General features: G+C 39.4%; 1 protein-coding gene across 1 annotated transcript in view; it reads left to right on the top strand.

Moving 5' to 3' along the window:
- Window positions 1-15,255, top strand: part of FREM3 (FRAS1 related extracellular matrix 3) — a 93,272-nt gene that overhangs the window by 61,672 nt on the left and 16,345 nt on the right. The window contains 1 exon segment of the mRNA XM_072722488.1: window positions 4,698-4,949. Coding sequence (XP_072578589.1) covers window positions 4,698-4,949 — 252 coding nt within the window.

Here is a 15,255-nt window from a genome sequence, read left to right as displayed (position 1 = left end):
CTGTCTTGCTGCCCTGTTAAAAATCTATACTAAAGGAAATTTGTATGTTTAAAAGAATTTATAATTAAGTAATACAATAACTAAAGATAATGGCGGGAAGTAAACTATGCCCAATCAGGAGATGGGTCTTTGACTCATGGACAAGTCACTGGGGCATTCTCTGCCTCAATTTTATCATTGCTAAAATGCCCTAGCCACCTTATAAAGTTATCAAATACCATAATATAGTGATCCAATTGCCCTTTAGTATAGTTTCTAGATAGGGCTTTCTCTGACTTTAAGTATGATCTATGATTTTTATAAAGCAAATGTACTATGTAGCCACAGAAACTGAGCTATATATACTCTCTGTAAAGAAACAATTATTTTTTTAAAATAACTTCATAGACTCTCAGACTCCCATGATGTCTGAGATGGGCTTGGGCCAGGGAAAACGTATACCATCATCATTATGGATACAGTGGCATGCTGGATCCAGCCAGAAACTGCTGGTAAGAGTCCATTGTGTACAATGTCATCCCAAACCTGGATTCTGACTTCACATTGATAGTGAAACTGGCTAGTGGGAATGACATGACAAAAATGAGCAAGGACTACAGATCAGGGCTTTCGTGTGTTTTGCGTAGCTAGAGAGCCAGTTGTTAGACTTTGCCAGCAAAACTTCATGCCAGTGGGCACAGGGGAGAGTTAGTATGAAATGAATCCTTTGGTCTAATCTTAATTTTGAAGAATTAAATGATACTCCGTAAGGCAGTCCAACCTGGCTCATAATCTACCTCTGCAAACAACAAAGGATGTATTATATGAGAGCCTTCCCTAATGTTCCTTGCAAAAATGCTATAGCACAACCACTGGTCTAGTGGCCCTAGTAAGACTTGAGGCCCAGTTGCTAAATCATCTTTTTGAAAACCACCTGGAACAACATTCAGTACCTCTGGAACATGCTTCACTATTAAATAAGAGATATGTATAGACATTGCCAAGGACCTGTTCTTAGATTCAGGTTACATCTAATGTTTTCAGAACAGAATTTTCTCTCTTAATTCCTGGGAATTGTTCGCTTGCTACCAATAAAATAATGGGTTGTTTTTTTTTTTTTAACTAAAATAAATACCAGTATTTTCTGTTCTTGACTATTACATATTTGGATCATTGGTTTTCCAAAGTAAAAGTTCCAGAATCCTAGGAAGAATTGGCCATTTAGATAAACTGAATTTTTTTTATTAAATAAGATGTAAATTAGACTTTTTTCTATCAACACTAGGTGTTTTAAAAAGTTTTGCCAGGGGCATCTGGGTGGCTCAGTCAGTTTAGCAGCAAACTCTTGATTTTGGCTCAGGTCATGATCTCAGGATCCTGAGATTGGAGGCCCAGGGTGGGCTTCCACTCGGCTGGGAGTCTGCTTGAGATTCTCTCTCCCTCTTCTCTGCCCCTCCCCCACCCCTATTCTCCCCACCCAAGAGTAAATAACTAAATCTTTTTTTAAAGACTTGCTTAAAAATTGCTAAAATGTATTGTTTACTTTTTGTTTTAGTAGAATTCCACATTTCACAGCCAAATGATTTTCAATAAGAATTATATTTCACTCTATCATTGAACCCAGAAAGCTAATTAAATAAATGTCTATTTCACCAAGTGGATCAGTCAGCTGAAAAAATTGAACAAAAAAGGGGAAAACCCCAATTACTCTTATTTTATGAACTATGATAAATCATTATTTGACCATTCACAAGATGAAATATATTTAGAAAGAGATTTAATAAAGATAGTGTTGAATATGCTATTCAACAAACATAGCATTGGATACTTACTAGTCAAGTCCAGTGTGTATCTGCTTTTGGTAGTTATTCTGAGGAGTTAAATGTGCAGTTTCTGATCAGGTTGTTTTCTCACATTGGCTGTCATATCAACATTCTGCATACCAGATGACTAGGGGGAAGAAAAGAGTGTATTCTCATGTATAATCCCTTTTAAACTTTGGGCTCTTAAAAAAAAATCCCAAAGGTTGTTTGTTATCTAATCAGATTATTGTAAGATTTTATGACCTTTTCCCCATTTTTTGTGTATATCCTGAAGCATAAAAATCTCCCCAATAGAGTATCTCATCATGTCCTGTAGCTTTCAGTACTGTAGCCCTTACCTCTCTGTTTAGCTGGGGAGTAGCCCTCCCTAGCACTTGTTAAGAGCTCTGTCTCTGAAATCCCAAGGACTAGACTCTTCTTCCTGACTTGGATTTTCAATGTGCAGATTTCACAGGATTGAAACAGGAAGGAACGTCACAAAGGAATAAGTTTCAAAGCACAAGCTGGCACTAGAACTTGGCTAGCTTCCCCTGCAAATGGCCATCCCCCCGTAGCTGTCCATGTCTAGCAGTTTCTGCCCTCTGCCTTTGTAAACATGTTTATTCTCATCAGTCCCTCCAACTTGAAACTTTTTTTAGGTTCCGAGAAGAACAGAACAGTCCATTTGCTATACCTCATCATTCTCAATTAGAATTTGTTCTGTTGAAAAATCATTCCAAAATATTTTCTGAATTAGTGCCCCTCTAAGCAAAACCTATGAAGTCAATTTGGAAAGCATTTTCGTTTTTGAACAAGCTATATGTATACATGCAACACACACTCATAGATATCAACTTGTATTTATATTGATTCTTTCACATTATCCAAAAGACAGTGGACATTGGTGCTATGCATATACCAGAGCTACAAGTAAGAGAGACACTTCCAAGACTAGAATGTCAGTTCAGAAGCTCACTGTCGTATCGCCGCCACTTCCTATTAAGAAGTGTGGTGGGAAATATTTAGGCTTTTCAAAAATTGCTTATTTAACATATTGAGTTATTCTACACAGTTTTTGTTCGACCCAAATCTGATCTGCCTAAATCATTTAAATTACTGTGACTACTTTTTACTTTTTAGCTCTAAATCTGTGTGTTGCTGTTTTTTTTTAATACTGCAAAAAAATGCACTGATGAACCATTGGTGGGGATTATAAAATGGTACAACTGATATGGAAGGCAGGATAGAGATTCTTCAAAAAATTAAAAGTAGAACTCCTCTATGGTCCAGCAATCCCATTTCAAAGAAGTTAAAGGCAAAGTTGAGGAGATATTTGCACATCCTTATTCATAGCAACATTATTCACAATAGCCTAGGTGAAGCAACCCAAGTATCCATGGACAAACGGATGGATAAACAAAATGTGGTTTATGCATACAATGGAATATTATTCAGCCTTAAAAAAGAAGAAAATCATATCACATGCTACAACATGGATGAAGTTTGAGGACATTGTGCTAACTGAAACAAAGCAGTCACAAAAAAAGACAAATACTGTATAATTCCACTTACATGAAATGCCTAGAGTTGATGAATTCATGGTGGTTGCCAGAGACTAGTGGGGCAGGGGAAGGAAATGGAGAGTTGTTATTTAATGGGTAGAGAGTTTCCATTTTGCAAGATGAAAAAAGTTCTGGATATTTATTTCACAACAATGTGAATAGACCACACTACTGATACGTACCCTTAAAATGGTTAAGATGACTAATTTTAGGTTATGTGTATTTTACCATAATAATAACACTATACTAATTTCCAGGAATTTTACTCCTAAGTATTAACTCAAGAGAAATAAAATTATGTATCCAAAGACCTGTACTAGAATATTCATAGCAGCATTATTCAGAATAGCTAAAAACCAGAAACAACCCACATTATCAACTGGTAAATGGGAAAACAAATTGTGGTATAACCATAAAATGAAGAATACTATTCAGCAACACAAAGGGAAAAAAAAAAACCTGCTGACTCTCAAAAGCATTGTGCTAAGTAACAGAACTCAGAGACAGAAGAGTAAGAAATGTATATTTCATTTATATGAAATTTGCATAAAGACAAATAAATCTGTAGTGACGGAAGACAGATTCATGGTTTCCAGGTCAGGGACAGGGAAGGAGAGGAATTGCAAGGGGTATACATCAACTTCTGTGGGTGGATAAAAATGTTCTCTGTTGTGCTGGTAGTAATGGTTACACAACTATATACATTTGTCAAAACTCATCAAATAGTGTGTTTAAATTTGTGAATGATAATGTATGTAAATCATTACAATAAAATTTAAAACACACTGCATCTAAACTGAAATCTTCCCATCAATCCTATACTTCTTGTAAAATAACAAGTAATTTTGTGGCTGCATTTCAATGCCATGCAAGGAACTCTAGTCAGGGCATGAAAGTCAGATTACAAAGATGCTGCTTGCAGCTCTACCACTGTGAAAAGGGTAGGAGCAGGAAAACATCTGCACCACTACCATGGCATGGATTCTCTGGTCCTAATTTATCTGCACTTCAATTTTCCCATCTGTGATATGAACAAATAAAGTTAAACCAAGCCTACTATCTTATGATCCTTCAGTTTATTTAGCCCCTAATCCAAACAGACCTTATTCAATATGTACCCTGTTTAGAGACCACTAACTGTGGATCGTATCAAAATGCCAGCGTCTGTCCTGAAAACCTTCTAATTGCAATATTAATATCTGTGACTGTCAGAGCAAAGTGTGATTTATAATTCATATATCATTGGACTCAATGCTATTACCTCAAAACAGTTTGAAGAACCAGAGGAAAACAGGTTTCCTATTTAGAATTCCACTTCTTCTCACCTTCTCTGTTCCATCTCCTATTTCTATAGGTTCTGCCACAGGCTCCATTCCTTCAACAGCATTATATTTCACTGACTACATCTCACATCTGGAAGACCACACCAGCATCCTCCGCTTTGACAAGGATGAGGTTGAGAAGAGCTGCCGGGTCTTGATCATCAATGACTCCCTCTATGAAGAGGAGGAATTCTTTAGCATTTCACTGAGCCTGACAGTGGGAGGGCGACTAGGAGCCCAGTTCCCCACCACCAGGGTGATTATCCTGGCTGATCCTGATGATGGTAAGTCCATTTCCTGCTTTCAATTCTTGACAATAATTGCCTTCTTCTTACACTGCCTTTCAAAAGTTGAGAGACAAATCTACTTCAATTATCTATTAAAGGAATATTTGGGAGGAGGGGCAAGATGGCAGAAGAGTAGGGTCCCCAAATCACCTGTCCACACCAAATTACCTTGATAACCTTCAAATCATCCTGAAAATCTACGAATTCGGCCTGAGACTTAAAGAGAGACCAGCGGGAATGCTACAGTGAGAAGAGTTCGGGCTTCTATCAAGGTAGGAAGACGGGAAAAAGAAATAAAGACACAAAAGGCCTCCAAGGGGGAGGGGCCCCGCGAGGAGCAGGGCTGAGGCCGGGGCGAGTGTCCCCAGGACAGGAGAGCCTCGTCCGGGAGAAGCAGGAGCTGCACCAACCTTCCCGGGCGGAAAGGCCTCGCAGGGAGTTAGAGCAAGACCCAGGAGGTCGGGGATGCCCTCAGGCTCCCTGGGACACTAACAGACATCTGCGCCCCGGGAGAGTGCGCCGAGCTCCCTAAGGGCTGCAGCGTGCACGGCGGGACCCGGAGCAGCTCGGAGGGGCTCGGGCGGCGGCTCCGTGGAGGGGGCTGCGGCGGGAGCGCGAATCCAACAGCGCAGGCCCCGGAGCACAGGGCGCCGGGACACAGCCCAGGATCCAGCCTCCCCCAGGGACAGGCAGAGGCGGGGAGGGCCCAGGACCACAAGGACCCTCCTGCCCAGATTTGAGCAGATCAGCGGCCCCACCCTGGAGCCTCCAGGCCCTGCAGACTGAGAGCCCCGGAGTTACTGCGGGAGCTGACTCCAGGGCTGCAGAGCTGCCGCCGCCACTGGGGTTGTTCCTCCTGGGGCCTCACGGGGTAAACAACCCCCACTGAGCCCTGCACCAGGCAGGGGGCAGAGCAGCTCCCCCAAGTGCTAACACCTGAAAATCAGCATGGCAGGCCCCTCCCCCAGAAAACCAGCTAGAGGGACAAGTTCCAGGGGAAGTCAAGGGACTTAAAGTATACAGAATCAGAAGATACTCCCCCATGTTTTTGTTTTTCTTTTTCCTTTTCTTTTTCTTTTTGATTTCCGATTGCTTCCCGCACCCATTTTTTTTCACCTTTCTTTCTTTTTCTTTCTCTTTTTCTTCTCTTTTTTCTTTTTTCTTCTTTTTCTTTTTTCTTTTTCTCTTTTCTTTCCTTCTCTCTCTCTCTTTTTCTCCTTTTCCCAATACAACTTGTTTTTGGCCACTCTCCACTGAGCAAAATGACTAGAAGGAGAACCTCACCTCAAAAGAAAGAATCAGAAACAGTCCTCTCTCCCAAAGAGTTACAAAATCTGGATTACAATTCAATGTCAGAAAGCCAATTCAGAAGCACTATTATACAGCTACTGGTGGCTCTAGAAAAAAGCATAAAGGACTCAAGAGACTTCATGACAGCAGAATTTAGATCCAATCAGGCAGAAATTAAAAATCAATTGAATGAGATGCAATCCAAACTAGAAGTCCTAACGACGAGGCTTAACGAGGTGGAAGAACGAGTGAGTGACATAGAAGACAAGTTGATGGCAAACAGGGAGACTGAGGAAAAAAGAGTCAGACAATTAAAAGACTATGAAGATAGATTAAGGGAAATAAACGACAGCCTGAGGAAGAAAAACCTATGTCTAATTGGGGTTCCTGAGGGCGCCGAAAGGGACAGAGGGCCAGAATATGCATTTGAACAAATCCTAGCTGAAAACTTTCCTAATCTGGGAAGGGAAACAGGCATTCAGATCCAGGAAATAGAGAGATTCCCCCCTAAAATCAATAAAAACCGTTCAACACCTCGACATTGAATAGTGAAGCTTGCAAATTTCAAAGATAAAAAGAAGATCCTTAAGCAGCAAGACACAAGAAATCCCTGACTTTTATGGGGAGGAGTATTAGGGTAACAGCAGACCTCTCCACAGAGACCTGGCAGGCCAGAAAGGGCTGGCAGGATATATTCAGGGTCCTAAATGAGAAGAACTTGCAACCAAGACTACTTTATCCAGCAAGGCTCTCATTCAAAATGGAAGGAGAGATAAAGAGCTTCCAAGACAGGCAGGAACTGAAAGAATATGTGACCTCCAAACCAGCTCTGCCAGAAATTCTAAGGGGGACTCTTAAAATTCCCTTTTAAGAAGAAGTTCAGTGGAACAGTCCACAAAAACAAGGACTGAATAGATATCACGATGACACTAACCTCATATCTGTCAATAGTAACTGTGAACGTGAATGGGCTTAATGACTCCATCAAAAGGTGCAGGTTTCAGACTGGATAAAAAAGCAGGACCCATCTATTTGCTATCTACAAGAGACTCATTTTAGACAGAAGGACACCTACAACCTGAAAATAAAAGGTTGGAGAACCATTTACCATTCAAATGGTCCTCAAAAGAAAGCAGGGGTTGCCATCCTTATATCAGATAAACTAAAATTTACCCCGAAGACTACAGTAAGAGATGAAGAGGGACACTATCTCATACTTAAAGGATCTATTCAACAAGAGGACTTAACAATCCTCAATATATATGACCCGAATGTGAGAGCTCCCAAATATTTAAATCAATTAATAACCAAAGTGAAGAAATACTTAGATAATAATACACTTATACTTGGTGACTTCAATGTAGCTCTTTCTATACTTGATAGGTCTTCTAAGCACAACATCTCCAAAGAAACGAGAGCTTTAAATGATACACTGGACCAGATGGATTTCACAGATATCTACAGAACTTTACATCCAAACTCAACTGAATACACATTCTTCTCAAGTGCACATGGAACTTTCTCCAGAATAGACCACATACTGGGTCACAAATCGGGTCTGAACCGATACCAAAAGATCATCCCCTGCATATTCTCAGACCATAATGCCTTGAAGTTAGAACTAAATCACAACAAGAAGTTTGGAAGAACCTCAAACACGTGAAGGTTAAGGACCATCCTACTAAAAGATGAAAGGGTCAACGAGGAAATTAAGGAAGAATTAAAAAGATTCATGGAAACTAATGAGAATGAAGATACAACCATTCAAAATCTTTGGGATGCAGCAAAAGCAGTCCTGAGGGGTAAATACATCGCAATACAAGCACCATTCAAAAACTGGAAAGAACTCAAATACAAAAACTAACCTTACACATAAAGGAGCTAGAGAAAAAACAGCAAATGGACCCTACGCCCAGCAGAAGAAGAGAGTTAATTAAAATTCAAGCAGAACTCAATGAAATCAAGACCAGAAGAACTGTGAAACAGATCAACAGAACCAGGAGTTGGTTCTTTGAAAGAATTAATAATATAGATAAACCATTAGCCAACTTCATTAAAAAGAAGAGAGAGAAGACTCAAATTAATAAAATCATGAATGAGAAAAGAGAGATCATTACCAACACCAAGGAAATACAAACGATTTTAAAAACATATTATGAACAGCTATACGCCAATAAATTAGGCAATCTAGAAGAAATGGACGCATTCCTGGAAAGCCACAAACTACCAAAACTGGAACAGGAAGAAATAGAAAACCTGAACAGGCCAATAACCAGGGAGGAAATTGAAGCAGTCATCAAAAACCTCCCAAGACACAAGAGTCCAGGGCCAGATGGCTTCCCAGGGGGAATTCTATCAAAAGTTTAAAGAAGAAACCATACCTATTCTACTAAAGCTGTTTGGAAAGATAGAAAGAGATGAAGTACTTCCAAATTTGTTCTATGAGGCCAGCATCACCTTAATTCCGAAACCAGACAAAGACCGCACCAAAAAGGAGAATTACAGACCAATATCCCTGATGAACATGGATGCAAAAATTCTCAACAAGATACTAGCCAATAGGTTCCAACAACACATTAAGAAAATTATTCACCATGACCAAGTAGGATTTATCCCCAGGACATAAGGCTGGTTCAACACTCGTAAAACAATCAATGTGATTCATCATATCAGCAAGAGAAAAACCAAGAACCATATGATCATCTCAATAGATGCAGAGAAAGCATTTGACAAAATACAGCATCCATTCCTGATCAAAACTCTTCAGAGTGTAGGAATAGAGGGAACTTTCCTCGACATCTTAAAAGCCATCTACGAAAAGCCCATAGCAAATATCATTCTCAATGGGGAAGCACTGGGAGCCTTTCCCCTAAGATCTGGAACAAGACAGGGATGTCCACTCTCACCACTGCTATTCAACATAGTACTAGAAGTCCTAGCCTCAGCAATCAGACAACAAAAAGACATTAAAGGCATTCAAATTGGCAAAGAAGAAGTCAAACTCTCCCTCTTCGCTGATGACATGATACTCTACATAGAAAACCCAAAAGCCTCCACCCCAAGATTGCTAGAACTCATACAGCAATTTGGCAGCGTGGCAGGATACAAAATCAATGCCCAGAAATCAGTGGCATTTCTATACACTAACAATGAGACTGAAGAAAGAGAAATTAAGGAGTCAATCCCATTTACAATTGCACCCAAAAGCATAAGATACCTACGAATAAACCTAACCAAAGAGGTAAAGGATCTATACCCTAAAAACTATAGAACACTTCTGAAAGAAATTGAGGAAGACACAAAGAGATGGAAAAATATTCCACGCTCATGGATTGGCAGAATTAATATTGTGAAAATGTCAATGTTACCCAGGGCAATTTACACGTTTAATGCAATCCCTATCAAAATACCATGGACTTTCTTCAGAGAGTTAGAACAAATTATTTTAAGATTTGTGTGGAATCATAAAAGACCGTGAAGAGCCAGGGGAATTTTAAAAAAGAAAACCATATCTGGGGGCATCACAATGCCAGATTTCAGGTTGCACTACAAAGCTGTGGTCATCAAGACAGTGTGGTACTGGCACAAAAACAGACACATAGATCAATGGAACAGAATAGAGAACCCAGAAGTGGACCCTGAACTTTATGGTCAACTAATATTCAATAAAGGAGGAAAGACTATCCATTGGAAGAAAGACAGTCTCTTCAATAAATGGTGCTGGGAAAATTGGACATCCACATGCAGAAGAATGAAACTAGACCACTCTCTTTCACCATACACAAAGATAAACTCAAAATGGATGAAAGATCTAAATGTGAGACAAGATTCCATCAAAATCCTAGAGGAGAACACAGGCAACAACCTTTTTGAACTCGGCCACAGTAACTTCTTGCAAGATACATCCATGAAGGCAAAAGAAACAAAAGCAAAAATGAACTATTGGGACTTCATCAAGAAAAGAAGCTTTTGCACAGCAAAGGATACAGTCAACAAAACTAAAAGACAACCTACAGAATGGGAGAAGATATTTGCAAATGACATATCAGATAAAGGGCTAGTTTCCAAAATCTTTAAAGAACTTATTAAACTCAACACCAAAGAAACAAACAATCCAATCATGAAATGGGCAAAAGACATGAAGAGAAATCTCACAGAGGAAGACATAGACATGGCCAACATGCACATGAGAAAATGTTCTGCATCACTTGCCATCAGGGAAATACAAATCAAAAGCACCATGAGATACCACCTCACACCAGTGAGAATGGGACCATTAACAAGGCAGGAAACCACAAATGTTGGAGAGGATGTGGAGAAAAGGGAACCCTCTTACACTGTTGGTGCGAATGTGATCTGGTGCAGCCACTCTGGAAAACTGTGTGGAGGTTCCTCAAAGTGTTAAAAATAGACCTGCCCTATGACCCAGCAATTGCACTCTTGGGGATTTACACCAAAGATTCAGATGCAATGAAACGCCAGGACACCTGCTCCCCAATGTTTCTAGCAGCAATGTCCACAATACCCAAACTGTGGAAGGAGCCTCGGTGTCCATCGAAAGATGAATGGATAAAAAAGATGTGGTTTATGTATACAATGGAATATTACTCAGCCATTAGAAACGACAAATACCCACCATTTGCTTCAGCGTGGATGGAATTGGAGGGGATTATGCTGAGTGAAGTAAGTCAATCAGAGAAGGACAAACAGTGTATGTTCTCATTCATTTGGGGAATATAAGTAATAGTGAAAGGGAATAGAAGGGAAGGGAGAAGAAATGTGTGAAAATATCAGAAAGGGAGACAGAACATAAAGACTCCTAACTCTGGGAAATGAACTAGGGGTGGTGGAAGGGGAGGAGGGTGGAGGTGGGGGTGAATGAGTGACGGGAACTGAGGGGGATACTTGATGAGATGAGTACTGGGTGTTATTCTGTATGTTGGTAAATTGAACACCAATGAAAAATTAATTTATTTTTAAAAAATAGGAATATTTGATGTTCCTCCTCCAAAGGCTGTGAGTAGCTTGTCAAACACATAGATATCACCAACACCAAAAACAAAAAAGCAATTTAGGAAGATGAAATATTTGTATCTGACCCTACTTTAAAAAAATAGTCTAGGGACACCTGGGTGGCTCAGTAGTTGAGCATCTGCCTTTGGCTCCGATTGTGATCCTGAGGTCCTGGGATCAGGCTCCTTCCCTACTGGGAGCCTTCTTCTCCCTCTGCCTATATCTCTGCCTCTCTGTCTCTCATGAATAAATAAATAAAATCTTTAAAAAAAAATTCTAAAGAAGTCACCTAAGGACCAAAGTTAAGTATCTCATTCCTCAAACAGATCTGCCCACAAAAACCTTCATCTTAGTAGCAAAAGGAGGCTTGCTCACAACAGTAAGTACATGAGTCTTCAGATGGTACAAGGGTGCCTGGAGGTCCAGCGTGGAGGTGTCCAGATTTTTTTCCTACCCCTGTGTGGCAGGAAATTTGGCTCCACTCACTTCCTGGGGAGCTCAGCTGAAATTCAGCCAGAGAAGTGGGCGGGGGGCAGGGGTGATGTCCTCACTTCTCAATACCAACTCCCTGTCCCAGATGTGATAAGAAGTATCAAACCCAATATTATTTTCCTAGGTCTCACTCACCCTTTCTACAAGAGGCACTTTCAAGAGAAAATGTTGATAAAGCCAGGGGCAGGATCAGACTATTTTATCACTAGTCTCAGCCTGCTTCATCTATCAAATGTGCCTCCATTAGGATTTGAGAATCTGTGAGTTGTGTGTTCAAATCTAGGCAAGATAAGGCTGGTTGTTACCACAAACCCAAAATTCGTGTGACTGCTTTATGGATATGCACAGAGCTTTCATGAAACTGAGAGCTGTGCCAAGTGATAAAAACAGATTGAATTGGGGGTGAAGAGTGTATACAGTTTCTAGATGGGATGGCAAATGTACTACATTATTTCAGTGAAATGATGTTTTTATAGCAACCATAGAAAAAAAGAAAATATGAGTGAGATTAAAAGTAATTAAAGGTAATTTGGTTTTTGTTTGTTTGCTTGGTCTCCTAAGTGGGTTTATTTGTTGATGTTGCACCCTATGGACAAAATCTCAGAGTTGGACAGTCAACCAGTTTTGCTCCATTAAAAAGAAAGAAATCATCAAAGACTAAGTTCCATCCCAAAACGTATTTTCACAAGTATCAAGAGCTAAGAATAAGTATAGATCCTGAGGTCTAGGCTTCCTTCATTGTGTATTTTTCTTTTAAAATATTTCCCTATTAGCAGCCCCAGTGGCCCAGTGGTTTAGCACCACCTTCAGCCCAGGGCATGATCCTAGAGACCTGGGATTGAGTCCCACGTTGGGGTCCCTGCATGGAGCCTGCTTGTCCCTCCACCTGTGTCTCAGCCTATCTCTCTCTGTGTATCTCTCATGAATAAATAAATAAAATCTTTTTTAAAAATTTCCCTATTAGAATTAAGAGAATGATATTTTTCTTAAAAACTGTGAATGAATTTTTACTATATGGAAATTTAGAATTTATATAATCTTCTCTGCTAAACCAAAGAGTTACTAGGTAGTGATTACTAAGAATATCAGTATTGATTTTCCAATATTTCTGGAAAGAGAAATGTTATTCATAGTCTTATATATAAATTCTCTGTTGTTTCCCAACAGAAGAGAAGGAAAATCTGAGTAACTTTAACTGAGACTCCTGAAAAATCCGATAGTCAAGTCTATTTGAAAAATATGAAGAGTCAGTAAAAGAGCAAGAACAGTCTGAAAGGAAAGAATGATAATATGATATTATATGGTTTTTGAAGTTCAAATGAAAGATTCTTTTTAGTATCAGGCTTCTAATTAGAATTATGGCTAAAGCACCTATCTCTCTCTTTTTTTTAAGATTTATTTATTTATTTATTCATGAGAGACACAGAGAGAGAGAGAGAGAAAGAGAGAGAGGCAGAGACACAGGCCAAGGGAGAAACAGACTCCAAACAGGGAGCCTAACATGGGACTCCATCCCAAGTCTCCAGGATCAAGCCCTAGGCTGAAGGCGGTGCTAAACCGCTGAGCCACCCAGGCTGCCCTAGAGCACCTATCTCTTACTGTGAGGTAGGGAAAGTTTGCAGGACTGAGTTCCAGAGACTGAGAAGTTCAGCACCAAACAAGAAGAGAAAGGAAGGGACTTCTCAGATCATTCTATATACTTTTCTTCATGGTAACTTTCCTTTTATAACCAATTTTCAGTTTTCTCTGATGAGGAGCAATTCACATGAAAATGTGGAAATCTATAAACATAAAGCTTCAAATTCCTTTCACCTTCATCATACCTTTCCCTATGCCAGAAAGAGTGATGTCAGTACAGTTTGAGTTCTCTTTCTCTGCTAGATCTAGTTATTGCTCCAAGTACACTAGAAAAAAAAAAGTGGGAGGAAAGAAAAAATCAGGAAGTGGAATGCCAGAGTGAGAAAATCTTGCCCTGGGAGCCTGGAGACTTGGATCCTGAGTTTGGGCACTACTACTGCTCCAGGTGACCTTGGGAAGATCAAGGTATCTGGGGCTCAGTTTCCCAATTTGTAAAATAAGGAGGTTTAAGTGGGTGATCTCTAGCAAACTCTAGCAAACTCTAGCATTTGATGGTTCTTGAAGTCATTTTAAGATGAAGACTTCAGTTAATTATTACTCATACCCATAAAATGAAGTATCTTACTTGAAGAATATTTGAGTATTTTTTAATAACATTGTGCCATGAACTTAAAAATTTGTAATAAAATTTTACTCCTAAAAAAGTCAGATAAAGAACAGAGCTAATCACTGTACTTGAATGGTCTTGTGATTAAGACTGTCCATTTTGTCTTCTATTTCTCCAGGGCTTCCCCCAGATAAATAAATTCCTATTGTTTAACTCATGCTGTTCTTTCTCACATGGGTGCTAAGAGACTCCTCAAAATAAAGCATAGAGTTTTAAGCTCTATTTTAAATATAATATAGTGTTCCATGCTTTAATATTTTCTAGTCACATAATGACTTACCCTTGGATAAGGAAGTACATTACAATCTCACCCACACATTTAGAAAGACGTGTATTTTAAAAAATCATCCTGGAAAACTAAAGCAAAAGTAAAGAATAAGGGTGCCTGACTGTCAATAATTTTCTTTTTTCCCAATAAGAAGTATGTTTCCTGCAGCTCTTTACCTAATACTTTCTAAGAGTTTATCAAAAAACCAGTGTCTCTCAACACTACAAACACCAGAGATGGTCATAAATTAACACAAAATCCAGTATATTATACATTTGCTAACTTGTAGTATTGTTTGAAATGATTTTAGTAGATTTTTAAGTAATTAACTTATTCAAGAAATATTTATAGTGGCCTACTGTGCACTTAGTATAAGAATACAAAGTCAAACAAGCTCTTTCTTCTGCCTTCTATCACATCTGACTTGATCTCTAATTAAACTATTCTCAAACTCATGAAGGATTTTGAATGGGGGGAAAAAAGCATGTGCAGAAATAACAATGGAAGATTTTTAGTTCAGTATAAACAATCTTTATCACTACACATTTTTCTGAGCAAGTCACTGTTAATTGTTGAGTTCAGGAAACTTGCATTCAGATCCTGTAACACTTATTGAAGATTGAACACTGCTAAGCTTAAAACAAAAACAAAAACAAACCAACAGCTACTTGTTAACATATGCTCTTCTTTTTTTTTTTCTTTTCTTTTTTTTTTTTAAGATTTTATTTATTGGGATGCCTGGGTGGCTCAGTGGTTGAGTGTCTGCCTTTGGCTCAGGGTGTGATCCCAGGGTCCCAGGATTGAGTCCCACATTGGGCATATTATTTATTCATGAGAGACACGGAGAGAGAGGCAGAGGGAGAAGCAAGCTCCCCATGAGGAGCCAGATGCAGGACTCAATCCCTGGACTCCGGGATCATACCCTGAGCCAAAGTCAGCTGCTCAACCACTGAGCCACCCAAGGACCCCCTAACATATCCTCTTCTTAAAGGAGA

Source organism: Vulpes vulpes, chromosome 10 (genome assembly GCF_048418805.1).
Source record: "Vulpes vulpes isolate BD-2025 chromosome 10, VulVul3, whole genome shotgun sequence".
In the NCBI taxonomy this organism is placed as follows: Eukaryota; Metazoa; Chordata; class Mammalia; order Carnivora; family Canidae; genus Vulpes; species Vulpes vulpes.
This window is presented reverse-complemented; position numbering and strand designations above follow the sequence as displayed.